The 27,557-nt window shown below is 65.3% G+C and overlaps 1 protein-coding gene across 1 annotated transcript in view; it reads left to right on the top strand.

Moving 5' to 3' along the window:
* megf8 (multiple EGF-like-domains 8) overlaps window positions 1-27,557 on the top strand; it is a 93,079-nt gene that overhangs the window by 54,681 nt on the left and 10,841 nt on the right. Inside the window, exons 13-16 of the mRNA XM_086002419.1 lie at window positions 3,479-3,755; window positions 7,686-7,815; window positions 9,072-9,273; window positions 10,202-10,416. Coding sequence (XP_085858545.1) covers window positions 3,479-3,755; window positions 7,686-7,815; window positions 9,072-9,273; window positions 10,202-10,416 — 824 coding nt within the window. The remainder of the gene's footprint in view (window positions 1-3,478; window positions 3,756-7,685; window positions 7,816-9,071; window positions 9,274-10,201; window positions 10,417-27,557) is intronic.

Here is a 27,557-nt window from a genome sequence, read left to right as displayed (position 1 = left end):
GCCGCACTGTCGGAGGGGCAGTACTGAGGGAGCGCCGCACTGTGGGAGGGGCAGTACTGAGGGAGCGCCGCACTGTCGGAGGGGCAGTGCTGAGGGAGCGCCGCACTGTCGGAGGGGCAGTGCTGAGGGAGGGCCGCACTGTCGGAGGTGCCATCTTTCGGATGAGACGTTAAACCGTCTGCGCTCTTAGCTGTATGTAAACGATCCCATGGCATTATTTCGAAGAAGAGCAGGAGCATTCTCCCCGGTCAATATTTATCCCTCAAACAGCATAACAAAAGCAGATTATCTGCTCAGTACCACACTGCTCTTTGTGGGAGCTTGCTGTGCGCAAATTGGCTGCCGCGTTTCCTACATTACAACAGTGACTACACTTCAAAAGTACTTCATTGGCTGTAAAGCGCTTTGAGACGTCCTGAGGTCGTGAAAGGCGCTATAGAAATGCAAGTCTTTCTTTTTTCTCCTATCAATCCTGCTCTTCACACTCCGGGTTTCTCCCCACGATGTCCGCCCTCCTTTCCTCTCCCCACGATGTCCGCCCTCCTTTCCTCTCCCCACGATGTCCGCCCTCCTTTCCTCTCCCCACGATGTCCGCCCTCCTTTCCTCTCCCCACGATGACCGCCCTCCTTTCCTCTCCCCACGATGTCCGCCCTCCTTTCCTCTCCCCACGATGACCGCCCTCCTTTCCTCTCCCCACGATGTCCGCCCTCCTTTCCTCTCCCCACGATGACCGCCCTCCTTTCCTCTCCCCACGATGACCGCCCTCCTTTCCTCTCCCCACGATGTCCGCCCTCCATTCCTCTCCCCACGATGACCGCCCTCCTTTCCTCTCCCCACGATGACCGCCCTCCTTTCCTCTCCCCACGATGACCGCCCTCCTTTCCTCTCCCCACGATGACTGCCCTCCTTTCCTCTCCCCACGATGACCGCCCTCCTTTCCTCTCCCCACGATGACCGCCCTCCTTTCCTCTCCCCACGATGACCGCCCTCCTTTCCTCTCCCCACGATGTCCGCCCTCCTTTCCTCTCCCCACGATGACCGCCCTCCTTTCCCCTCCCCACGATGACCGCCCTCCTTTCCTCTCCCCACGATGACCTCCCTCCTTTCCTCTCCCCACGATGACCGCCCTCCTTTCCTCTCCCCACGATGACCTCCCTCCTTTCCTCTCCCCACGATGACCGCCCTCCTTTCCTCTCCCCACGATGACCGCCCTCCTTTCCTCTCCCCACGATGACCGCCCTCCTTTCCTCTCCCCACGATGACCTCCCTCCTTTCCTCTCCCCACGATGACCTCCCTCCTTTCCTCGCCCCACGATGACCTCCCTCCTTTCCTCTCCCCACGATGACCTCCCTCCTTTCCTCTCCCCACGATGACCGCCCTCCTTTCCTCTCCCCACGATGTCCGCCCTCCTTTCCTCTCCCCACGATGTCCGCCCTCCTTTCCTCTCCCCACGATGACCGCCCTCCTTTCCTCTCCCCACGATGTCCGCCCTCCTTTCCTCTCCCCACGATGTCCGCCCTCCTTTCCTCTCCCCACGATGTCCGCCCTCCTTTCCTCTCCCCACGATGACCGCCCTCCTTTCCTCTCTCAGCCTCTGCACTGAGCGGCTCCTCACCCTCCGTGATTTCGGTCGCAGTCTTGCCTTTCTTTGCCAGCTCTCCTTTGAGGTCACCGCCCTCCTGTCCTTCCCTCGACCTCTCCCTCTGTATATAATCACCGCCCCTCCCCCTTGACCAGTCCCATGGTCACTCCAACTCGAACATCTCATGTGGCTCGGTGTCCAATTCTTTCTTGATAATCGTTCCTGTGAAGAGCCTTGGGACGTTTTACTACATTAAAGGCGCTGTGTAAATGCAGGTTGTTGTTGTTGGCCTAGTACCTCTAACCACCTATTAAATTGTGTGGAAATCCCTCCATTCCCTGTTCTTCCTCTCACCTTCGTCCTTGAAATGATTTCACTGCTCACAGCTCGAGCGCACTCAGTTCCTGCCCTCAGTACCCCCTGACATTGAAGGCTTCCTTAGCTCAGGAACTGACCCTCTCCCCTCCTGAACTTCCCCTGGCTGACCTGCCACCCTCTCCCCTCCTGACCCTGACTGACCTGCCACCCTCTCCCCTCCTGAACTTCCCCTGACTGACCTGCCACCCTCTCCCCTCCTGAACTTCCCCTGGCTGACCTGCCACCCTCTCCCCTCCTGAACTTCCCCTGGCTGACCTGCCACCCTCTCCCCTCCTGAACTTCCCCTGGCTGACCTGCCACCCTCTCCCCTCCTGAACTTCCCCTGGCTGACCCGCCACCCTCTCCCTCCTGACCCTGACTGACCTGCCACCCTCTCCCTCCTGACCCTGACTGACCTTCCATCCTCTCCCTCCTGACCCTGACTGACCTTCCATCCTCTCCCCTCCTGACCCTGACTGACCTTCCATCCTCTCCCCTCCTGACCCTGACTGACCTTCCATCCTCTCCCCTCCTGACCCTGACTGACCTTCCATCCTCTCCCCTCCTGACCCTGACTGACCTTCCATCCTCTCCCCTCCTGACCCGCCACCCTCTCCCTCCTGACCCTGACCGACCTTCCACCCTCTCCTTCCTGACCCAGGCTGACCTGTCACCCTCTCCCCTCCTGCCCCTGACTGACCTTCCACCCTCTCCCCTCCTGCCCCTGACTGACCTTCCACCCTCTCCCCTCCTGCCCCTGACTGACCTTCCACCCTCTCCCCTCCTGCCCCTGACTGACCTTCCACCCTCTCCCCTCCTGCCCCTGACTGACCTTCCACCCTCTCCCCTCCTGCCCCTGACTGACCTTCCACCCTCTCCCCTCCTGCCCCTGACTGACCTTCCACCCTCTCCCCTCCTGACCTCGACTGACCTGTCACCCTCTCCCCTCCTGCCCCTGACTGACCTTCCACCCTCTCCCCTCCTGACCTCGACTCTCCCCTCCTGACCTCGACTGACCTTCCACCCTCTTCCCTCCTGCCCCTGACTGACCTTTCACCCTCTCCCCTCCTGATCTCCCCCTGACTGACCATTCACCCTCTCCCCTCCTGCCCGTCTCTCATGGTCCGATCCTCAACATGATTTCACTTCCTAGCCAGATACCCTCATTCAGTGTTTAAACCCTTTGTGTGTGTGTCTGTCTCTGTGCCTCTATCCCTGTGTGTTGAAGTCTGTCTGTGTGTCTCTGCGCCGGTGCCCGCGTCTCTCGGTGCCCGTGTCTCTCTGCGCCGGTGCCCGCGTCGCTCGGTGCCCGTGTCTCTCTGCGCCGGTGCTCGCGTCTCTCGGTGCCCGTGTCTCTCTGCGCCGGTGCCCGCGTCTCTCGGTGCCCGTGTCTCTCTGCGCCGGTGCCCGCGTCTCTCGGTGCCCGTGTCTCTCTGCGCCGGTGCCCGCGTCTCTCGGTGCCCGTGTCTCTCTGCGCCGGCACCGTCTGTGCCTCTAGTCACGGTTACTCATGAACCCCCCCCACCTCAGCAGTAAGTACGCCGTCTGACTGCGCTCTCCACCTCCATTGCAGGAAGCTGGATGCTGGGAGAGCCGATGAAGGGATCCATCGCTCACGCGGGAGTCACCCTGAGGAATAAGCTGTACATCTCCGCGGGATACGGCGGGGTCACACTGGGCTCGATGGTGGCTCTCTCCATCCCACTCGATCCGTGTCTCGTATTCACCAGCCCAGGAGCCTGCAACAGCAGCAGCTGTGTGTGGTGTCGCTCGGTCCGCAACGGGAGCTGCCTATCTGCGGACGAGGCCGAGAGGTAGGAGCAGACATCCACCATCATTCGCTCACCGGCTGCCGTTCCGCTTCGTGCTCACTGCATTCAGGAAATATTTCCGGGGCTGCAGTCTCATTCCTCACCAGTGCCAAATAGCACCAGCCAGCCTGGTCCAGCAGGACCATCAGATCCCAGCCGGCCTGGTCCAGCAGGACCATCAGATCCCAGCCGGCCTGGTCCAGCAGCACCATCAGATCCCAGCCACCCTGGTCCAGCAGCACCATCAGATCCCAGCCGGCCTGGTCCAGCAGCACCATCAGATCCCAGCCACCCTGGTCCAGCAGCACCATCAGATCCCAGCCGGCCTGGTCCAGCAGCACCATCAGATCCCAGCCGGCCTGGTCCAGCAGCACCATCAGATCCCAGCCGGCCTGGTCCAGCAGGACCATCAGATCCCAGCTGGCCTGGTCCAGCAGGACCATCAGATCCCAGCCGGCCTGGTCCAGCAGCACCATCAGATCCCAGCCGGCCTGGTCCAGCAGCACCATCAGATCCCAGCCGGCCTGGTCCAGCAGGACCATCAGATCCCAGCCACCCTGGTCCAGCAGGACCATCAGATCCCAGCTGGCCTGGTCCAGCAGGACCATCAGATCCCAGCCGGCCTGGTCCAGCAGCACCATCAGATCCCAGCCGGCCTGGTCCAGCAGCACCATCAGATCCCAGCCGGCTTGGTCCAGCAGCACCATCAGATCCCAGCCTGCCTGGTCCAGCAGGACCATCAGATCCCAGCCGGCCTGGTCCAGCAGCACCATCAGATCCCAGCCGGCCTGGTCCAGCAGGACCATCAGATCCCAGCCACCCTGGTCCAGCAGCACCATCAGATCCCAGCCGGCTTGGTCCAGCAGCACCATCAGAGTCCAGCAGCACCATCAGATCCCAGCCGGCCTGGTCCAGCAGCACCATCAGATCCCAGCCGGCCTGGTCCAGCAGCACCATCAGAAACATAGAAGATAGGAGCGGGAGTAGACCATTCGGCCCCTCGAGCCTGCTCCGCCATTTAATGAGATCATGGCTGATCATCCAAATTCAGTACCCTGTCCCTGCCTTCTCCCCATATCCCTTGATCCCTTTAGCCTTAAGAAATATATCTAACTCCTTCTTGAATATATTTAATGAATTGGCCTCAACTGTCTTCTGTGGTAGAGAATTCCACAGGTTCACCACTCTCTGGGTGAAGAAATTCCTCCTCATCTCAGTCCTAAATGGCTTACAATACAATACAATACAAATCGCTTTATTGGCATGATAAGGTACATCTTATGTTGCCAAAGCATCAAAATACATTTATGGTTGAACACATAAACGCGGTTCCATTCATAGTGTATAAACAGGTATATCCCTGAGTGTATAAATATACATTCGCATTGTTTATATATACTCTTGTCTTAGTTTACTGGTTGTCCCTCTGTTCATGGCAAGCTGTAACATAGTGTGCCGCCAGTGTTACACAGCTTCTCTCCTCCCCCAGTAGGAATGGGAGTTTTTGGTTGTCAGTCAGATTTCTGAATTCAGGGCATATTTGTGAGAATTTTTGATAGAAATTCTCTCTGATGCCCTGATATTTTCCACAGGCTGTGAGGAAGTGCATCTCTGTCTCAACTACTCCCTGACTGCAGTGAGAGCATATCCTGTCTTCTCTTGGCAGCCTGGTCTGCCTGTGTCTGCCTTTTTCGATCGCTAGGCTATGTTCGCTAAGTCTGTACCTTGTCAAGGTTCTTCTCAGTTTGTTATCCTTTACCATGGTCAGGTAATCAGCTATGTTGTATTGTCTGTTTAGGGCCAAGTAGCAATTGAGTTTGCTTTGGGTTTTTGTTGTTTCTGCCCAATATGACAGATATTTTTCCTTTTGCTTAGCGACGATTGTGTTGGGTCGAATTCTTTGTGTTACCCTGTCACTGTCCTGGGGCTGGTTATTGTTAGTATTGTTATTAGTTACTTTATTGAGTCCCAGGACTAGTTGACTGAGGGTATTCTTCTTTATGGTCAGCTCTTGGCATTTCAGGGCGTCGTAGTGATAGCATTGGGGGTTGCTCATTTGTAGGTGATTCCAAAATTTGGTGGCTCTTTTTTGGATAGTGATTATTAATGGGTATTGGCCTAGTTCCGCCCTGCATGCGTTGTTTACTGTTTTCCTTTGAGTCCGGAGGATACTTTTACAGAATTCCGCATGTAGGATCTCAATTGGGTGTTTGTCCCATTTTGCAAAATCTTGTTGTGTTTACCCTTATCCTTAGACTGTGACCCCTGGTTCTGGACTCCCCGGCCATCGGGAACATCCTTCCTGCATCTAGTCTGTCTAGTCCTGTTAGAATTTTATAAGTTTCAATGAGATCCCCTCTCATTCTTCTAAACTCCAGCGAATATAAGCCTAATCGACCCAATCTCTCCTCATACGTCATTCCTGCCATCCCAGGTATCAGCCTGGTGAATCTTCGCTGCACTCCCTCCATGGCAAGAACATCCTTCCTCAGATAAGGCGACCAAAACTGCACACAATACTCAAGATGTGGTCTCACCAAGGCCCTGTACAACTGCAGCAAGACATCCTTGTTCCTGTACTCGAATCCTCTCGCTACGAAGGCCAACAAAGAAGGTTCACTCGGTTAATCCCGGGGATGAGGGGATGGACATATGAGGAGAGGTTGAGTAGATTGGGACTCTACTCATTGGAGTTCAGAAGAATGAGAGGCGATCTTATTGAAACATATAAGATTGTGAAGGGGTTGGATCGGGTGGATGCGGGGAGAATGTTCCCGATGATGGGTGAAACTAGAACTAGGGGGCATAGTCTTAGAATAAGGGGCTGCTTTTTCAAAACTGAGATGAGGAGGAACTACTTCACTCAGAGGGTGGTAGGTCCTTGGAATATGCTGCCCCAAAAAGCTGTAGATGCTACATCATTACATAAATTTAAAACAGAAATAGACAGTTTCCTAGAAGTAAAGGGAATTAAGGGTTACGGGGAGTGGGCAGGAATTTGGACATGAGTCTAGGTTCGGATCGGTCATGGCCCTGTGGGTAGCGGAGCGGGCCCAGGGGCCGTGTGGCCTGATCCTGCTCCTATTTCGTGTGTCTAATTCTGTTAGATTCAGGAGATGGTTCTGTGATAGTAGATTGGCGGTTAGGATCAGATCAGCCATGATCTTATTGAATGGCGGAGCAGGCTCGAGGGGCCGATTGGCCTACTCCTGCTCCTATTTCTTATGTTCTATGTTAACATACCATTTGCTTTCTTAACCGCCTGCTGCACCTGCATGCTTACCTTCAGCGACTGGTGTACAAGGAACCCAGGTCTCATTGCACTTCCCCTTCTCCCAATCTATTGCCGTTCAGATAATAATCTGCTTTCCTGTTTTTGCCACCAAAGTGGATAACCTCGCATTTATCCACATTATACTGCATCTGCCATGCTTCTGCCCAATCAGATCCCAGCCGGCCTGGCCCAGCAGAATTCCAAAGATTCACAACGCTCTGAGTGAAGAAATTCCTCCTCATCTCAATCCTAAATGGCCGACCCCTTATCCTGAGCCTATGCCCCCTAGTTCTAGACTCTCCAGCCAGGGGGAAACAACCTCTCAGCATCTACCCTGTCAATCCCCTTCAGAATCTTGTATGTTTCAATGAGATCACCTCATTCTTCTAAACTCCAAAGTGTATCGGCCCATTCGACACAATCTCTTATCACAGGACTACCCTTTCATCCCAGGAATCAATCTAGTGAACCTTTGTTGCACCGCCTCCAAGGCAAGTATATCCTTCCTTAGATAAGGAGACCAAAACTGTGCCCAGTACTCCAGGTGTGGATGCTGAACTGGTTTTGACGTTCATGGTTTATTTCTGTCAATTGATCCAATTTACGTTGCGCGCTTTCCGCTGCTGCATATTATGGCCTGTTGACTCTTTCCTCGCTAGGTACGGGTTTGAGTCCGGAAGCTCCCTCTGTGACCCGCTGCCCAAGTTCTCGGAGGACTGCCGGCGGCTGAAAACGTGCAGCGAGTGTTTGGCTCGACACCCCAAGGTGATGGGGCAGATGCAGCGACTGGTGAGTGCAGGCACCGGCCTCCCCTTCGTCCTCCGTCTCAAACCACTACTCGCCACCGGCACCTGTCAAACACCATGGAGAGCAGTGTTACCACCTGACCCTTAACCAGCGCGGGAGTGTATTAACCACCCCTTGGCCGCTATTAACCTGCCCGGGCCGCAATTAACCAGTGCGGGAGTGTATTGGGCCGCAATTAACCAGCGCGGTAGTGTATTGGGCTGCAATTAACCAGCGCGGGAGTGTATTGGGCCGCAATTAACCAGCGCGGGAGTGTATTGGGCCGCGATTAACCAGTGCGGGAGTGTATTGGGCCGCAATTAACCAGCGCGGGAGTGTATTAACCCGCCCGGGCCGCGATTAACCAGTGCGGGAGTGTATTGGGCCGCAATTAACCAGCGCGGGAGTGTATTAACCCGCCCGGGCCGCAATTAACCAGCGCGGGAGTGTATTAACCCGCCTGGGCCGCGATTAACCAGCGCGGGAGTGTATTAACCCGCCCGGGCCGCGATTAACCAGCGCGGGAGTGCATTAACCCGCCCGGGCCGCGATTAACCAGTGCGGGAGTGTATTAACCCGCCCGGGCCGCGATTAACCAGTGCGGGAGTGTATTAACCCGCCCGGGCCGCGATTCACCAGCGCGGGAGTGTATTAACCCGCCCGGGCCACGATTAACCAGCGCGGGAGTCTATTAACCAGCCCGGGCCACGATTAACCAGCACGGGAGTCTATTAACCAGTGCGGGGAGTGTATTAACCCACCCAGGCCGTGATTAACCAGCCCGGGGAGTGTATTAACCAGCCCGGGGAGTGTATTAACCAGCCCGGGCCGCGATTAACCAGCCCGGGGAGTGTATTAACCAGTGCGGAGAGTGTATTAACCAGCGTGGGAGTGTATTAACCCGCCCGAGCCACGATTAACCAGCCCGGGGAGTGTATTAACCAGCCCAGGGAGCGTATTAACCAGAGCGGGGAGCGCATTAACCAGCGCGGGGAGCGCATTAACCAGCGCGGGGAGCGCATTAACCAGCGCGGAAGTGATAACCCGTCCGGGCTGCGATTAACGGGCGTGGGAGTGATAACCAGCGCAGGGTGCAATTAACGGGTTAATCCTCTTCACTCACTCCCCTCCCTCACACTTGCACTCTCACGCACTCACACTCGCACACGGGCTTAACGAGCAGTGCGGCAGGTTTGAAGGGCGAGTGTGAATAACTGGCTTGCTGCCGGTGAGTGAGTTACGATTTTCCTTTGCCTCAGAGGTGTAAATGGTGCACCAACTGCCCAGAGGGAGCCTGCATCAGCACCAACGCCAGCTGCACCAAGGAGAACGACTGCCGCATCAACCAGCGAGAGATCTTTGTGGCCAGTAACTGCTCCGAAATATCGTGCGAGGCCTCCGACTGCAGCAAGTGCACTGCTTCCGGGGAGTGTATGTGGACTCGGCAGTTCAAAAGCACAGGTGAGCGTCAGTGGTCACTGGCACATAGAAACATAGTAGATAGGAGCAGGAGTAGGCCATTCGGCCCCTCGAGCCTGTTCCACCATTCAATGAGATCATGGCTGATCATCCAAATTCAGTACCCTGTCCCTGCCTTCTCCCCATATCCCTTGATCCCTTTAGCCTTAAGAAATATATCTAACTCCTTCTTGAATATATTTAATGAATTAGCCTCAACTGCCCTCTGTGGTAGAGAATTCCACAGGTTCACCACTCTCTGGGTGAAGAAATTCCTCATCTCAGTCCTAAATGGCTTACCCCTTATCCTTAGACTGTGACCCCTGGTTCTGGACTCTCCCGCCATCGGGAACATCCTCCCTGCATCTAGTCTGTCTAGTCCTGTTAGAATTTTATAAGTTTCAATGAGATCCCGTCTCATTCTTCTAAACTCCAGCGAATATAAGCCCAATCGAACCAATCTCTCCTCATACGTCATTCCTGCCATCCCAGGTATCAGTCTGGTGAATCTTCGCTGCACTCCCTCCATGGCAAGAACATCCTTCCTCAGATAAGGCGACCAAAACTGCACACAATACTCAAGGTGTGGTCTCACCAAGACCCTGTACAACTACAGCAAGACATCCTTGCTCCTGTACTCGAATCCTTTCGCTACGAAGGCCAACATACCATTTGCCTTCTTAACCGCCTGCTGCACCTACATGCTTACCTTCAGCGACTGGTGCACAAGGACACCCAGGTCTTGTTGCACTTCCCCTTCTCCCAATCTATTGCCATTCAGATAATAACCTGCCTTCCTGTTTTTGTCACCAGTGCACTGAGTAAACCCTGGCGCCGGACCCGCGCGGGCGGGGAGGGAACCATCCCCAGCGTTGGGGTAGTGACCGACAGTCCCCGCTGACCGCTGCCCCCCTCCCACTTTGTGTTTCAGGTGAGACCCGTCGGATCCTCAGCGTGAGTCCCGCCTACGACTGGACCTGCTTCAGCCACTCTCTGCGCAACGTCTCGCCGATGCCCGTGGAGTCCTGCCCGCCGGAGCCGTGCCCGACCCCCTGCCATAACCTCACCACCTGCGGCGAGTGCCTGAGCTCCAACGGCTCGGACGGGGGTTGGCAGCAGTGTGTCTGGAGCCTGGCGCTGCAGCAGGTAAAGAGCCGGGCTCACCGTCGGCGGGTGTCTGTCTCTCAATATTGGCACTGATTCTTTCTCACCGACACCGTCTCCCTGTCCTTCTCCCGACACCGTCCCTCCGCCACCCCCCCCCTCACACCGTCTCCCCGTCCCTCCCCCCGACACCGTCCCTCCGCCACCCCCCCCCTCACACCGTCTCCCTGTCCCTCCCCCCCGACACCGTCTCCCCGTCCCTCCCCCCCGACACCGTCTCCCCGTCCCTCCCCCCCGACACTGTCTCCCCGTCCCTCCCCCCCGACACTGTCTCCCCGTCCCTCCGCCACCCCCTCACACCGTCTCCCCGTCCCTCCCCCCAACACCGTCCCTCCGCCACCCCCTCACACTGTCTCCCCGTCCCTCCCCCCCTCACACCGTCTCCCCGTCCCTCCCCCCCGACACTGTCTCCCCGTCCCTCCCCCCGACACTGTCTCCCCGTCCCTCCCCCCCGACACTGTCTCCCCGTCCCTCCCCCCGACACCGTCTCCCCCTCACACCGTCTCCCTGTCCTTCTCCCAACACCGTCCCTCCGCCCCCCCTCACACCGTCTCCCCGTCCCTCCCCCCGACACCGTCTCCCCGTCCCTCCCCCCGACACTGTCTCCCCGTCCCTCCCCCCCGACACTGTCTCCCCGTCCCTCCCCCCCGACACCGTCTCCCCGTCCTTCTCCCAACACCGTCCCTCCGCCACCCCCCTCACACTGTCTCCCCGTCCCTCCCCCCGACACCGTCTCCCCGTCCCTCCCCCCGACACTGTCTCCCCGTCCCTCCCCCCGACACCGTCTCCCCGTCCCTCCCCCCGACACTGTCTCCCCGTCCCTCCCCCCGACACCGTCTCCCCGTCCCTCCCCCCGACACCGTCTCCCCGTCCCTCCCCCCCTCACACCGTCTCCCCGTCCCTCCCCCCCTCACACCGTCTCCCCGTCCCTCCCCCCGACACTGTCTCCCCGTCCCTCCCCCCGACACCGTCTCCCCGTCCCTCCCCCCAACACCGTCTCCCCGTCCCTCCCCCCGACACTGTCTCCCCGTCCCTCCCCCCGACACCGTCTCCCCGTCCCTCCCCCCGACACCGTCTCCCCGTCCCTCCCCCCGACACCGTCTCCCCGTCCCTCCCCCCGACACCGTCTCCCCGTCCCTCCCCCCGACACTGTCTCCCCGTCCCTCCCCCCGACACTGTCTCCCCGTCCCTCCCCCCGACACCGTCTCCCCGTCCCTCCCCCCGACACCGTCTCCCCGTCCCTCCCCCCGACACCGTCTCCCCGTCCCTCCCCCCGACACCGTCTCCCCGTCCCTCCCCCCGACACTGTCTCCCCGTCCCTCCCCCCTCACACCGTCTCCCCGTCCCTCCCCCCGACACCGTCTCCCCGTCCCTCCCCCCGACACCGTCTCCCCGTCCCTCCCCCCGACACTGTCTCCCCGTCCCTCCCCCCGACACCGTCTCCCCGTCCCTCCCCCCGACACCGTCTCCCCGTCCCTCCCCCCGACACCGTCTCCCCGTCCCTCCCCCCGACACTGTCTCCCCGTCCCTCCCCCCGACACCGTCTCCCCGTCCCTCCCCCCGACACTGTCTCCCCGTCCCTCCCCCCGACACCGTCTCCCCGTCCCTCCCCCCGACACTGTCTCCCCGTCCCTCCCCCCGACACCGTCTCCCCGTCCCTCCCCCCGACACCGTCTCCCCGTCCCTCCCCCCGACACTGTCTCCCCGTCCCTCCCCCCGACACTGTCTCCCCGTCCCTCCCCCCGACACCGTCTCCCCGTCCCTCCCCCCGACACCGTCTCCCCGTCCCTCCCCCCGACACCGTCTCCCCGTCCCTCCCCCCGACACTGTCTCCCCGTCCCTCCCCCCGACACTGTCTCCCCGTCCCTCCCCCCGACACCGTCTCCCCGTCCCTCCCCCCGACACCGTCTCCCCGTCCCTCCCCCCGACACTGTCTCCCCGTCCCTCCCCCCGACACTGTCTCCCCGTCCCTCCCCCCGACACCGTCTCCCCGTCCCTCCCCCCCGACACCGTCTCCCCGTCCCTCCCCCCGACACCGTCTCCCCGTCCCTCCCCCCGACACCGTCTCCCCGTCCCTCCCCCCGACACTGTCTCCCCGTCCCTCCCCCCGACACCGTCTCCCCGTCCCTCCCCCCGACACTGTCTCCCCGTCCCTCCCCCCGACACCGTCTCCCCGTCCCTCCCCCCGACACTGTCTCCCCGTCCCTCCCCCCGACACCGTCTCCCCGTCCCTCCCCCCGACACTGTCTCCCCGTCCCTCCCCCCGACACTGTCTCCCCGTCCCTCCCCCCGACACTGTCTCCCCGTCCCTCCCCCTGACACTGTCTCCCCGTCCCTCCCCCCGACACTGTCTCCACCGTCCCTCCCCCCGACACTGTCTCCCCGTCCCTCCCCCCGACACTGTCTCCCCGTCCCTCCCCCCCCCGACACTGTCTCCCCGTCCCTCCCCCTGACACTGTCTCCCCGTCCCTCCCCCCCGACACTGTCTCCCCGTCCCTCCCCCCCGACACTGTCTCCCCGTCCCTCCCCCCGACACTGTCTCCCCGTCCCTCCCCCCCGACACTGTCTCCCCGTCCCGCCCCCCCGACACTGTCTCCCCGTCCCTCCCCCCCGACACTGTCTCCCCGTCCCCCCCCGACACTGTCTCCCCGTCCCTCCCCCCGACACTGTCTCCCCGTCCCTCCCCCCCGACACTGTCTCCCCGTCCCTCCCCCCGACACTGTCTCCCCGTCCCTCCCCCCGACACCATCTCCCCGTCCCTCCCCCCGACACTGTCTCCCCGTCCCTCCCCCCCCGACACTGTCTCCCCGTCCCTCCCCCCCGACACCGTCTCCCCGTCCCTCCCCCCGACACCGTCTCCCTGTCCTTCTCCCAACACCGTCCCTCCGCCACCCCCCTCACACTGTCTCCCTGTCCCTCCCCCCGACACTGTCTCCCCGTCCCTCCCCCCGACACTGTCTCCCCGTCCCTCCCCCCGACACTGTCTCCCCGTCCCTCCCCCTCACACTGTCTCCCCGTCCCTCCCCCCCCGTCCCTCCCCCCGACACCGTCTCCCTGTCCTTCTCCCAACACCGTCCCTCCGCCACCCCCCCCCTCACACCGTCTCCCCGTCCCTCCCCCCGACACTGTCTCCCCGTCCCTCCCCCCGACACTGTCTCCCCGTCCCTCCCCCCGACACTGTCTCCCCGTCCCTCCCCCTCACACTGTCTCCCCGTCCCTCCCCCTGACACCGTCTCCCCGTCCCTCCCCCTGACACCGTCTCCCCGTCCCTCCCCCCGACACCGTCTCCCCGTCCCTCCCCCCGACACCGTCTCCCCGTCCCTCCCCCCGACACTGTCTCCCCGTCCCTCCCCTCACACTGTCTCCCCGTCCCTCCCCCTGACACCGTCTCCCCGTCCCTCCCCCGACACTGTCTCCCCGTCCCTCCCCCTGACACTGTCTCCCCGTCCCTCCCCCTGACACCGTCTCCCCGTCCCTCCCCCCGACACTGTCTCCCCGTCCCTCCCCCCGACACTGTCTCCCCGTCCCTCCCCCCCGACACTGTCTCCCCGTCCCTCCCCCGACACTGTCTCCCCGTCCCTCCCCCCCCGACACTGTCTCCCGTCCCTCCCCCCGACACCGTCTCCCCGTCCCTCCCCCCGACACCGTCTCCCCGTCCCTCCCCCCGACACCGTCTCCCCGTCCTCCCCCCGACACCGTCTCCCCGTCCCTCCCCCCGACACCGTCTCCCCGTCCCTCCCCCCGACACCGTCTCCCCGTCCCTCCCCCCCGACACTGTCTCCCCGTCCCTCCCCCCCGACACTGTCTCCCCGTCCCTCCCCCCGACACCGTCTCCCCGTCCCTCCCCCCCGACACTGTCTCCCCGTCCCTCCCCCCGACACCGTCTCCCGTCCCTCCCCCCGACACCGTCTCCCCGTCCCTCCCCCCGACACCGTCTCCCCGTCCCTCCCCCCCCGACACTGTCTCCCCGTCCCTCCGCCCCCCCCTCACACTGTCTCCCCGTCCCTCCCCCCCGACACTGTCTCCCCGTCCCTCCCCCCGACACCGTCTCCCCGTCCCTCCCCCCCCGACACTGTCTCCCCGTCCCTCCGCCCCCCCCTCACACTGTCTCCCCGTCCCTCCCCCCCGACACTGTCTCCCCGTCCCTCCCCCCGACACCGTCTCCCCGTCCTCCCCCCCGACACTGTCTCCCCGTCCCTCCCCCCGACACCGTCTCCCCGTCCCTCCCCCCGACACCGTCTCCCCGTCCCTCCCCCCGACACCGTCTCCCCGTCCCTCCCCCGACACTGTCTCCCCGTCCCTCCCCCTGACACCGTCTCCCCGTCCCTCCCCCCCCGTCCTCCCCCCGACACCGTCTCCCCGTCCCTCCCCCCCCGACACTGTCTCCCCGTCCCTCCCCCGACACTGTCTCCCCGTCCCTCCCCCGACACCGTCTCCCCGTCCCTCCCCCCCCGACACTGTCTCCCCGTCCCTCCCCCCGACACTGTCTCCCCGTCCCTCCCCCGACACCGTCTCCCCGTCCCTCCCCCCCGACACCGTCTCCCCGTCCCTCCCCCCCGACACCGTCTCCCCGTCCCTCCCCCCCCGACACTGTCTCCCCGTCCCTCCCCCCGACACTGTCTCCCCGTCCCTCCCCCGACACCGTCTCCCCGTCCCTCCCCCCCCGACACCGTCTCCCCGTCCCTCCCGCCCGACACCGTCTCCCCGTCCCGCCCCCCGACACTGTCTCCCCGTCCCTCCCCCCTCACCCGTCTCCCCGTCCCCCCCTCACACCGTCTCCCCGTCCCCCCCCTCACACCGTCTCCCCGTCCCTCCCCCCGACACCGTCTCCCCGTCCCTCCCCCCCGACACCGTCTTCCCGTCCCTCCCCCCCGACACCGTCTCCCCGTCCCTCCCCCCGACACTGTCTCCACGACACTGTCTCCCCGTCCCTCCCCCGACACCGTCTCCCCGTCCCTCCCCCGACACCGTCTCCCCGTCCCTCCCCCGACACCGTCTCCCCGTCCCTCCCCCGACACCGTCTCCCCGTCCCTCCCCCGACACCGTCTCCCCGTCCCTCCCCCCGACACCGTCTCCCCGTCCCTCCCCCCGACACCGTCTCCCCGTCCCTCCCCCGACACCCCGTCCCTCCCCCCGACACCGTCTCCCCGTCCCTCCCCCCGACACCGTCTCCCCGTCCCTCCCCCCGACACCGTCTCCCCGTCCCTCCCCCCGACACCGTCTCCCCGTCCCTCCCCCCGACACCGTCTCCCCGTCCCTCCCCCCGACACCGTCTCCCCGTCCCTCCCCCCGACACCGTCTCCCCGTCCCTCCCCCCGACACCGTCTCCCCGTCCCTCCCCCGACACCGTCTCCCCGTCCCTCCCCCCGACACCGTCTCCCCGTCCCTCCCCCCGACACCGTCTCCCCGTCCCTCCCCCCGACACCGTCTCCCCGTCCCTCCCCCCGACACCGTCTCCCCGTCCCTCCCCCGACACCGTCTCCCCGTCCCTCCCCCCGACACCGTCTCCCCGTCCCTCCCCCCGACACCGTCTCCCCGTCCCTCCCCCCGACACCGTCTCCCCGTCCCTCCCCCCGACACCGTCTCCCCGTCCCTCCCCCCGACACCGTCTCCCCGTCCCTCCCCCCGACACCGTCTCCCCGTCCCTCCCCCCGACACCGTCTCCCCGTCCCTCCCCCCGACACCGTCTCCCCGTCCCTCCCCCCGACACCGTCTCCCCGTCCCTCCCCCCCGACACCGTCTCCCCGTCCCTCCCCCCGACACCGTCTCCCCGTCCCTCCCCCCGACACCGTCTCCCCGTCCCTCCCCCCGACACCGTCTCCCCGTCCCTCCCCCCGACACCGTCTCCCCGTCCCTCCCCCCGACACCGTCTCCCCGTCCCTCCCCCCGACACCGTCTCCCCGTCCCTCCCCCCGACACCGTCTCCCCGTCCCTCCCCCCGACACCGTCTCCCCGTCCCTCCCCCCGACACCGTCTCCCCGTCCCTCCCCCCGACACCGTCTCCCCGTCCCTCCCCCCGACACCGTCTCCCCGTCCCTCCCCCCGACACCGTCTCCCGTCCCTCCCCCCGACACCGTCTCCCCGTCCCTCCCCCCGACACCGTCTCCCCGTCCCTCCCCCCGACACCGTCTCCCCGTCCCTCCCCCCGACACCGTCTCCCCGTCCCTCCCCCCGACACCGTCTCCCCGTCCCTCCCCCCGACACCGTCTCCCCGTCCCTCCCCCCGACACCGTCTCCCCGTCCCTCCCCCCGACACCGTCTCCCCGTCCCTCCCCCCGACACCGTCTCCCCGTCCCTCCCCCCGACACCGTCTCCCCGTCCCTCCCCCCGACACCGTCTCCCCGTCCCTCCCCCCGACACCGTCTCCCCGTCCCTCCCCCCGACACCGTCTCCCCGTCCCTCCCCCCGACACCGTCTCCCCGTCCCTCCCCCCGACACCGTCTCCCCGTCCCTCCCCCCGACACCGTCTCCCCGCCCCTCCCCCCGACACCGTCTCCCCGTCCCTCCCCCCGACACCGTCTCCCCGTCCCTCCCCCCGACACCGTCTCCCCGTCCCTCCCTCCGACACCGTCTCCCCGTCCCTCCCTCCGACACCGTCTCCCCGTCCCTCCCCCCGACACTGTCTCCCCGTCCCTCCCCCCGACACTGTCTCCCCGTCCCTCCCCCCGACACTGTCTCCCCGTCCCTCCCCCCGACACTGTCTCCCCGTCCCTCCCCCCGACACTGTCTCCCCGTCCCTCCCCCCCCGACACCGTCTCCCCGTCCCTCCCCCCGACACCGTCTCCCCGTCCCTCCCCCCCCCCGACACCGTCTCCCCGTCCCTCCCCCCCCGACACCGTCTCCCCGTCCCTCCCCCCGACACTGTCTCCCCGTCCCTCCCCCGACACTGTCTCCCCGTCCCTCCCCCCGACACTGTCTCCCCGTCCCTCCCCCCGACACTGTCTCCCCGTCCCTCCCCCCGACACTGTCTCCCCGTCCCTCCCCCCCCGACACTGTCTCCCCGTCCCTCCCCCCCGACACTGTCTCCCCGTCCCTCCCCCCGACACTGTCTCCCCGTCCCTCCCCCCCCGACACTCCCCCCCCCGACACTGTCTCCCCGTCCCTCCCCCCCGACACTGTCTCCCCGTCCCTCCCCCCGACACTGTCTCCCCGTCCCTCCCCCCCACCAACACTGTCTCCCCGTCCCTCCCCCCCGACACTGCCTCCCCCCCCCGACACTGTCTCCCCGTCCCTCCCCCCGACACTGTCTCCCCGTCCCTCCCCCCGACACTGTCTCCCCGTCCCTCCCCCCGACACTGTCTCCCCGTCCCTCCCTCCCGACACCGTCTCCCCGTCCCTCCCCCCCCCCGACACTGTCTCCCCGTCCCTCCCCCCCCGACACTGTCTCCCCGTCCCTCCCCCCGACACCGTCTCCCCGTCCCTCCCCCCGACACTGTCTCCCCGTCCCTCCCCCCCGACACCGTCTCCCCGTCCCTCCCCCCGACACCGTCTCCCCGTCCCTCCCCCCCCCGACACCGTCTCCCCGTCCCTCCCCCCCCGACACCGTCTCCCCGTCCCTCCCCCCGACACTGTCTCCCCGTCCCTCCCCCGACACTGTCTCCCCGTCCCTCCCCCCGACACTGTCTCCCCGTCCCTCCCCCCGACACTGTCTCCCCGTCCCTCCCCCCGACACTGTCTCCCCGTCCCTCCCCCCCCGACACTGTCTCCCCGTCCCTCCCCCCCGACACTGTCTCCCCGTCCCTCCCCCCCGACACTGTCTCCCCGTCCCTCCCCCCCCGACACTGTCTCCCCGTCCCTCCCCCCCGACACTGTCTCCCCGTCCCTCCCCCCGACACTGTCTCCCCGTCCCTCCCCCCCACCAACACTGTCTCCCCCGTCCCTCCCCCCCGACACTGCCTCCCCCCCCCCGACACTGTCTCCCCGTCCCTCCCCCCGACACTGTCTCCCCGTCCCTCCCCCCGACACTGTCTCCCCGTCCCTCCCCCCGACACTGTCTCCCCGTCCCTCCCTCCCGACACCGTCTCCCCGTCCCTCCCCCCCCCCCGACACTGTCTCCCCGTCCCTCCCCCCCCGAGACACTGTCTCCCCGTCCCTCCCCCCCCGACACTGTCTCCCCGTCCCTCCCCCCGACACCGTCTCCCCGTCCCTCCCCCCGACACTGTCTCCCCGTCCCTCCCCCCCGACACTGTCTCCCCGTCCCTCCCCCCGACACCGTCTCCCCGTCCCTCCCCCCCCGACACTGTCTCCCCGTCCCTCCCCCCCGACACCGTCTCCCCGTCCCTCCCCCCCGACACCGTCTCCCCGTCCCTCCCCCCGACACCGTCTCCCCGTCGCTCCCCCCGACACCGTCTCCCCGTCCCTCCCCCCGACACCGTCTCCCCGTCCCTCCCCCCGACACCGTCTCCCCGTCCCTCCCCCCGACACCGTCTCCCCGTCCCTCCCCCCCGACACCGTCTCCCCGTCCCTCCCCCCGACACCGTCTCCCCGTCCCTCCCCCCGACACCGTCTCCCCGTCCCTCCCCCCGACACCGTCTCCCCGTCCCTTCCCCCCGACACCGTCTCCCCGTCCCTCCCCCCCGACACCGTCTCCCCGTCCCTCCCCCCCCGACACCGTCTCCCCGTCCCTCCCCCCCGACACCGTCTCCCCGTCCCTCCCCCCCCCGACACTGTCTCCCCGCCCCTCCCCCCGACACTGTCTCCCCGTCCCTCCCCCCGACACCGTCTCCCCGTCCCTCCCCCCGACACCGTCTCCCCGTCCCTCCCCCCCGACACCGTCTCCCCGTCCCTCCCCCCGACACTGTCTCCCCGTCCCTCCCCCCCCCGGACACTGTCTCCCCCGTCCCTCCCCCCCCGGACACTGTCTCCCCGTCCCTCCCCCCCGACACTGTCTCCCCGTCCCTCCCCCCGACACTGTCTCCCCGTCCCTCCCCCCCCCGACACTGTCTCCCCGTCCCTCCCCCCCCGACACTGTCTCCCCGTCCCTCCCCCCCCCGACACTGTCTCCCCGTCCCTCCCCCCCGACACTGTCTCCCCGTCCCTCCCCCCCCGACACTGTCTCCCCGTCCCTCCCCCCCGACACTGTCTCCCCGTCCCTCCCCCCCCGACACTCGTCTCCCCGTCCCTCCCCCCGACACCGTCTCCCCGTCCCTCCCCCCCGACACCGTCTCCCCGTCCCTCCCCCCCGACACCGTCTCCCCGTCCCTCCCCCCCGACACCGTCTCCCTGTCCCTCCCCCCCGACACTGTCTCCCCGTCCCTCCCCCCCGACACCGTCTCCCCGTCCCTCCCCCCGACACCGTCTCCCCGTCCGTCCCTCCCTGTCCCTCCCCCCGACACCGTCTCCCCGTCCCTCCCCCCGACACCGTCTCCCCGTCCCTCCCCCCGACACCGTCTCCCCGTCCCTCCCCCCGACACCGTCTCCCCGTCCCTCCCCCCGACACCGTCTCCCCGTCCCTCCCCCCGACACCGTCTCCCCGTCCCTCCCCCCCGACACCGTCTCCCCGTCCCTCCCCCCCCGACACCGTCTTCCGGTCCCTCCCCCCCGACACTGTCTCCCCGTCCCTCCCCCCCGACACCGTCTCCCCGTCCCTCCCCCCGACACCGTCTCCCCGTCCCTCCCCCCGACACCGTCTCCCCGTCCCTCCCCCCGACACCGTCTCCCCGTCCCTCCCCCCGACACCGTCTCCCCGTCCCTCCCCCCGACACCGTCTCCCCGCCCCTCCTCCCGACACCGTCTCCCCGTCCCTCCCCCCGACACCGTCTCCCCGTCCCTCCCCCCGACACCGTCTCCCCGTCCCTCCCTCCGACACCGTCTCCCCGTCCCTCCCTCCGACACCGTCTCCCCGTCCCTCCCCCCGACACTGTCTCCCCGTCCCTCCCCCGACACTGTCTCCCCGTCCCTCCCCCCGACACTGTCTCCCCGTCCCTCCCCCCGACACTGTCTCCCCGTCCCTCCCCCCGACACTGTCTCCCCGTCCCCCCCCCCCCGACACTGTCTCCCCGTCCCTCCCCCCCGACACTGTCTCCCCGTCCCTCCCCCCGACACTGTCTCCCCGTCCCTCCCCCCCCGACACTGTCTCCCCGTCCCTCCCCCCCGACACTGTCTCCCCGTCCCTCCCCCCCACCAACACTGTCTCCCCGTCCCTCCCCCCCGACACTGCCTCCCCCCCCCGACACTGTCTCCCCGTCCCTCCCCCCGACACTGTCTCCCCGTCCCTCCCCCCGACACTGTCTCCCCGTCCCTCCCCCCGACACTGTCTCCCCGTCCCTCCCTCCCGACACCGTCTCCCCGTCCCTCCCCCCCCCGACACTGTCTCCCCGTCCCTCCCCCCCCGACACTGTCTCCCCGTCCCTCCCCCCGACACCGTCTCCCCGTCCCTCCCCCCGACACCGTCTCCCCGTCCCTCCCCCCCGACACTGTCTCCCCGTCCCTCCCCCCGACACCGTCTCCCCGTCCCTCCCCCCCCGACACTGTCTCCCCGTCCCTCCCCCCCGACACCGTCTCCCCGTCCCTCCAACCCGACACCGTCTCCCCGTCCCTCCCCCCGACACCGTCTCCCCGTCCCTCCCCCCGACACCGTCTCCCCGTCCCTCCCCCCGACACCGTCTCCCCGTCCCTCCCCCCGACACCGTCTCCCCGTCCCTCCCCCGACACCGTCTCCCCGTCCCTCCCCCCGACACCGTCTCCCCGTCCCTCCCCCCGACACCGTCTCCCCGTCCCTCCCCCCGACACCGTCTCCCCGTCCCTCCCCCCGACACCGTCTCCCCGTCCCTCCCCCCGACACCGTCTCCCCGTCCCTTCCCCCCGACACCGTCTCCCCGTCCCTCCCCCCCGACACCGTCTCCCCGTCCCTCCCCCCCCGACACCGTCTCCCCGTCCCTCCCCCCCGACACCGTCTCCCCGTCCCTCCCCCCCCCGACACTGTCTCCCCGCCCCTCCCCCCGACACTGTCTCCCCGTCCCTCCCCCCGACACCGTCTCCCCGTCCCTCCCCCCGACACCGTCTCCCCGTCCCTCCCCCCCGACACCGTCTCCCCGTCCCTCCCCCCGACACTGTCTCCCCGTCCCTCCCCCCCCCGGACACTGTCTCCCCGTCCCTCCCCCCCCCCCGGACACTGTCTCCCCGTCCCTCCCCCCCGACACTGTCTCCCCGTCCCTCCCCCCGACACTGTCTCCCCGTCCCTCCCCCCCCCCGACACTGTCTCCCCGTCCCTCCCCCCCCGACACTGTCTCCCCGTCCCTCCCCCCCCCCGACACTGTCTCCCCGTCCCTCCCCCCCGACACTGTCTCCCCGTCCCTCCCCCCCGACACTGTCTCCCCGTCCCTCCCCCCCGACACTGTCTCCCCGTCCCTCCCCCCCCGACACTGTCTCCCCGTCCCTCCCCCCGACACTGTCTCCCCGTCCCTCCCCCCGACACTGTCTCCCCGTCCCTCCCCCCCCGACACTGTCTCCCCGTCCCTCCCCCCGACACCGTCTCCCCGTCCCTCCCCCCCCCCGACACCGTCTCCCCGTCCCTCCCCCCGACACTGTCTCCCCGTCCCTCCCCCCGACACTGTCTCCCCGTCCCTCCCCCCGACACCGTCTCCCCGTCCCTCCCCCCCGATACCGTCTCCCCGTCCCTCCCCCCCGACACTGTCTCCCCGTCCCTCCCCCCGACACCGTCTCCCCGTCCCTCCCCCCGACACTGTCTCCCCGTCCCTCCCCCCCCCGACACCGTCTCCCCGTCCCTCCCCCCGACACCGTCTCCCCGTCCCTCCCCCCCCGACACCGTCTCCCCGTCCCTCCCCCCGACACTGTCTCCCCGTCCCTTCCCCCCGACACTGTCTCCCCGTCCCTCCCCCCGACACTGTCTCCCCGTCCCTCCCCCCGACACCGTCTCCCCGTCCCTCCCCCCGACACCGTCTCCCCGTCCCTCCCCCCGACACCGTCTCCCCGTCCCTCCCCCCGACACCGTCTCCCCGTCCCTCCCCCCGACACCGTCTCCCCGTCCCTCCCCCCGACACCGTCTCACCGTCCCTCCCCCCGACACCGTCTCCCTGTCCCTCCCCCCGACACCGTCTCCCCGTCCCTCCCCCCGACACCGTCTCCCCGTCCCTCCCCCCGACACCTTCTCCCCGTCCCTCCCCCCGACACCGTCTCCCCGTCCCTCCCCCCGACACCGTCTCCCCGTCCCTCCCCCCGACACCGTCTCCCCGTCCCTCCCCCGACACTGTCTCCCCGTCCCTCCCCCCCGACACTGTCTCCCCGTCCCTCCCCCCCGACACTGTCTCCCCGTCCCTCCCCCCCGACACTGTCTCCCCGTCCCTCCCCCCGACGCTGTCTCCCCGTCCCTCCCCCCCGACACCGTCTCCCCGTCCCTCCCCCCCCCGACACTGTCTCCCCGTCCCTCCCCCCGACACTGTCTCCCCGTCCCTCCCCCCGACACTGTCTCCCCGTCCCTCCCCCCCGACACCGTCTCCCCGTCCCTCCCCCCCCGACACTGTCTCCCCGTCCCTCCCCCCGACACTGTCTCCCCGTCCCTCCCCCCGACACTGTCTCCCCGTCCCTCCCCCCCCCGAAACTGTCTCCCCGTCCCTCCCCCCCGACACTGTTTCCCCGTCCCTCCCCCCGACACCGTCTCCCCCCCCGACACTGTCTCCCCGTCCCTCCCACCCCCGACACCGTCTCCCCGTCCCTCCCCCCCCGACACCGTCTCCCCGTCCCTCCCCCCGACACCGTCTCCCCGTCCCTCCCCCCGACACCGTCTCCCCGTCCCTCCCCCCGACACTGTCTCCCCGTCCCTCCCCCCGACACTGTCTCCCCGTCCCTCCCCCCGACACCGTCTCCCCGTCCCTCCCCCCGACACCGTCTCCCCGTCCCTCCCCCCGACACCGTCTCCCCGTCCCTCCCCCCGACACCGTCTCCCCGTCCCTCCCCCCGACACTGTCTCCCCGTCCCTCCCCCCCCGACACCGTCTCCCCGTCCCTCCCCCCCTGACACCGTCTCCCCGTCCCTCCCCCCGACACCGTCTCCCCGTCCCTCCCCCCGACACCGTCTCCCCGTCCCTCCCCCCCCGACACCGTCTCCCCGTCCCTCCCCCACGACACCGTCTCCCCGTCCCTCCCCCCCACACCGTCACCCCGCTCCTCCCCCAACACCGTCTCTCCCCCTGAGCCCCCCCTCTAACACCGACTCCCTCTCTGGGCCCCCCCTCTAACACCGACTCCCTCTCTGGGCCCCCCCCCCTCTAACACCGACTCTCTCTCCCGCAGTGTATGAGTTCCAGTTTCCTGGCCATGCGATGTGCCCCTCTAACACCGACTCTCTCTCCCCCGCAGTGTATGAGTTCCAGTTTCCTGGCCATGCGATGTGCCCCTCTAACACTGACTCTCTCTCCCCCGCAGTGTATGAGTTCCAGTTTCCTGGCCATGCGATGTGCCCCTCTAACACCGACTCTCTCTCTCTCCCGCAGTGTACGAGTCCCAGTTTCCTGGCCATGTGATGTGCCCCTCTAACACCGACTCTCTCTCTCTCTCCTGCAGTGTATGAGTCCCAGTTTCCTGGCCATGCGATGTGCCCCTCTAACACCGACTCTCTCTCTCTCCCGCAGTGTATGAGTTCCAGTTTCCTGGCCATGCGATGTGCCCCTCTAACACTGACTCTCTCTCCCCCGCAGTGTATGAGTTCCAGTTTCCTGGCCATGCGATGTGCCCCTCTAACACCGACTCTCTCTCTCTCCCGCAGTGTACGAGTCCCAGTTTCCTGGCCATGTGATGTGCCCCTCTAACACCGACTCTCTCTCTCCTGCAGTGTATGAGTCCCAGTTTCCTGGCCATGCGATGTGCCCCTCTAACACCGACTCTCTCTCTCTCTCCCGCAGTGTATGAGTCCCAGTGTCCTGGCCATGCGATGTGCCCCTCTAACACCGACTCTCTCTCTCTCCCGCAGTGTATGAGTCCCAGTTTCCTGGCCATGCGATGTGCCCCTCGAACACCGACTCTCTCTCTCTCTCCCGCAGTGTATGAGTCCCAGTTTCCTGGCCATGCGATGTGCCCCTCTAACACCGACTCTCTCTCTCTCTCTCCCGCAGTGTATGAGTCCCAGTGTCCTGGCCATGCGATGTGCCCCTCTAACACCGACTCTCTCTCTCCCGCAGTGTATGAGTTCCAGTGTCCTGACCATGCGATGTGCCCCTCTAACACCGACTCTCTCTCTCCCGCAGTGTATGAGTTCCAGTGTCCTGGCCATGCGATGTGCCCCTCTAACACCGACTCTCTCTCTCCCGCAGTGTATGAGTTCCAGTGTCCTGGCCATGCGATGTGCCCCTCTAACACCGACTCTCTCTCTCCCGCAGTGTATGAGTCCCAGTTTCCTGGCCATGCGATGTGCCCCTCGAACACCGACTCTCTCTCCCGCAGTGTATGAGTTCCAGTGTCCTGGCCATGCGATGTGCCCCTCTAACACCGACTCTCTCTCTCTCTCCCGCAGTGTATGAGTTCCAGTGTCCTGGCCATGCGATGTGCCCCTCTAACACCGACTCTCTCTCCTCCCCCGCAGTGTCTGAGTTCCAGTGTCCTGGCCATGCGATGTGCCCCTCTAACACCGACTCTCTCTCCCGCAGTGTATGAGTCCCAGTGTCCTGACCATGCGATGTGCCCCTCTAACACCGACTCTCTCTCTCCCGCAGTGTATGAGTCCCAGTGTCCTGGCCATGCGATGTGCCCCTCTAACACCGACTCTCTCTCCCGCAGTGTATGAGTCCCAGTTTCCTGACCATGCGATGTGCCCCTCTAACACCGACTCTCTCTCTCTCTCTCCCGCAGTGTATGAGTCCCAGTGTCCTGGCCATGCGATGTGCCCCTCTAACACCGACTCTCTCTCCCCCGCAGTGTCTGAGTTCCAGTGTCCTGGCCATGCGATGTGCCCCTCTAACACCGACTCTCTCTCCCGCAGTGTATGAGTCCCAGTGTCCTGACCATGCGATGTGCCCCTCTAACACCGACTCTCTCTCTCCCGCAGTGTATGAGTCCCAGTGTCCTGGCCATGCGATGTGCCCCTCTAACACCGACTCTCTCTCCCGCAGTGTATGAGTCCCAGTTTCCTGGCCATGCGATGTGCCCCTCTAACACCGACTCTCTCTCTCTCTCTCTCGCAGTGTATGAGTCCCAGTGTCCTGGCCATGCGATGTGCCCCTCTAACACCGACTCTCACACTGCGGGAGAGAGAGAGAGAGTCAGTGTTAGAGGGGCACATCGCATGGTCAGGACACTGGGACTCATACACTGCGGGAGAGAGAGAATGAGTCCCAGTGTCCTGACCATGCGATGTGCCCCTCTAACACTGACTCTCTCTCTCTCTCCCGCAGTGTATGAGTTCCAGTGTCCTGGCCATGCGATGTGCCCCTCTAACACCGACTCACTCTCTCCACCCCCCCCCCCCCCCGCAGTGTATGAGTCCCAGTTTCCTGGCCATGCGATGTGCCCCTCTAACACCGACTCTCTCTCTCTCGCAGTGTATGAGTTCCAGTGTCCTGGCCATGCGATGTGCCCCTCTAACACCGACTCTCTCTCCCGCAGTGTATGAGTCCCAGTTTCCTGACCATGCGATGTGCCCCTCTAACACCGACTCTCTCTCTCTCTCTCCCGCAGTGTATGAGTTCCAGTTTCCTGGCCATGCGATGTGCCCCTCTAACACCGACTCTCTCTCTCCCGCAGTGTATGAGTCCCAGTTTCCTGGCCATGCGATGTGCCCCTCTAACACCGACTCGCTCTCTCTCTCCCGCAGTGCATGAGTTCCAGTGTCCTGGCCATGCGATGTGCCCCTCTAACACCGACTCTCTCTCTCCCGCAGTGTATGAGTCCCAGTGTCCTGGCCATGCGATGTGCCCCTCTAACACCGACTCTCTCTCCCGCAGTGTATGAGTCCCAGTGTCCTGACCATGCGATGTACCCCTCTAACACCGACTCTCTCTCTCCCGCAGTGTATGAGTCCCAGTGTCCTGGCCATGCGATGTGCCCCTCTAACACCGACTCTCTCTCCCGCAGTGTATGAGTCCCAGTTTCCTGACCATGCGATGTGCCCCTCTAACACCGACTCTCTCTCTCTCTCTCGCAGTGTATGAGTCCCAGTGTCCTGGCCATGCGATGTGCCCCTCTAACACCGACTCTCACACTGCGGGAGAGAGAGAGAGAGTCAGTGTTAGAGGGGCACATCGCATGGTCAGGACACTGGGACTCATACACTGCGGGAGAGAGAGAATGAGTCCCAGTGTCCTGACCATGCGATGTGCCCCTCTAACACTGACTCTCTCTCTCTCTCCCGCAGTGTATGAGTTCCAGTGTCCTGGCCATGCGATGTGCCCCTCTAACACCGACTCACTCTCTCCACCCCCCCCCCCCCCCCCGCAGTGTATGAGTCCCAGTTTCCTGGCCATGCGATGTGCCCCTCTAACACCGACTCTCTCTCTCTCGCAGTGTATGAGTTCCAGTGTCCTGGCCATGCGATGTGCCCCTCTAACACCGACTCTCTCTCCCGCAGTGTATGAGTCCCAGTTTCCTGACCATGCGATGTGCCCCTCTAACACCGACTCTCTCTCTCTCTCCCGCAGTGTATGAGTTCCAGTTTCCTGGCCATGCGATGTGCCCCTCTAACACCGACTCTCTCTCTCTCGCAGTGTATGAGTTCCAGTGTCCTGGCCATGCGATGTGCCCCTCTAACACCGACTCTCTCTCCCGCAGTGTATGAGTCCCAGTTTCCTGACCATGCGATGTGCCCCTCTAACACCGACTCTCTCTCTCTCTCTCCCGCAGTGTATGAGTTCCAGTTTCCTGGCCATGCGATGTGCCCCTCTAACACCGACTCTCTCTCTCCCGCAGTGTATGAGTCCCAGTTTCCTGGCCATGCGATGTGCCCCTCTAACACCGACTCGCTCTCTCTCTCCCGCAGTGCATGAGTTCCAGTGTCCTGGCCATGCGATGTGCCCCTCTAACACCGACTCTCTCTCTCCCGCAGTGTATGAGTCCCAGTGTCCTGGCCATGCGATGTGCCCCTCTAACACCGACTCTCTCTCCCGCAGTGTATGAGTCCCAGTTTCCTGGCCATGCAATGTGCCCCTCTAACACCGACTCTCTCTCTCCCGCAGTGTA

This window comes from Somniosus microcephalus, chromosome 12, assembly GCF_052327205.1.
Source record: "Somniosus microcephalus isolate GS21.2 chromosome 12, FLI_Smic_1.0, whole genome shotgun sequence".
Taxonomy (NCBI): domain Eukaryota; kingdom Metazoa; phylum Chordata; class Chondrichthyes; order Squaliformes; family Somniosidae; genus Somniosus; species Somniosus microcephalus.
The sequence above is the reverse complement of the archived record's forward strand: the minus strand, read 5'-3'. Positions and strand labels throughout refer to the sequence as shown.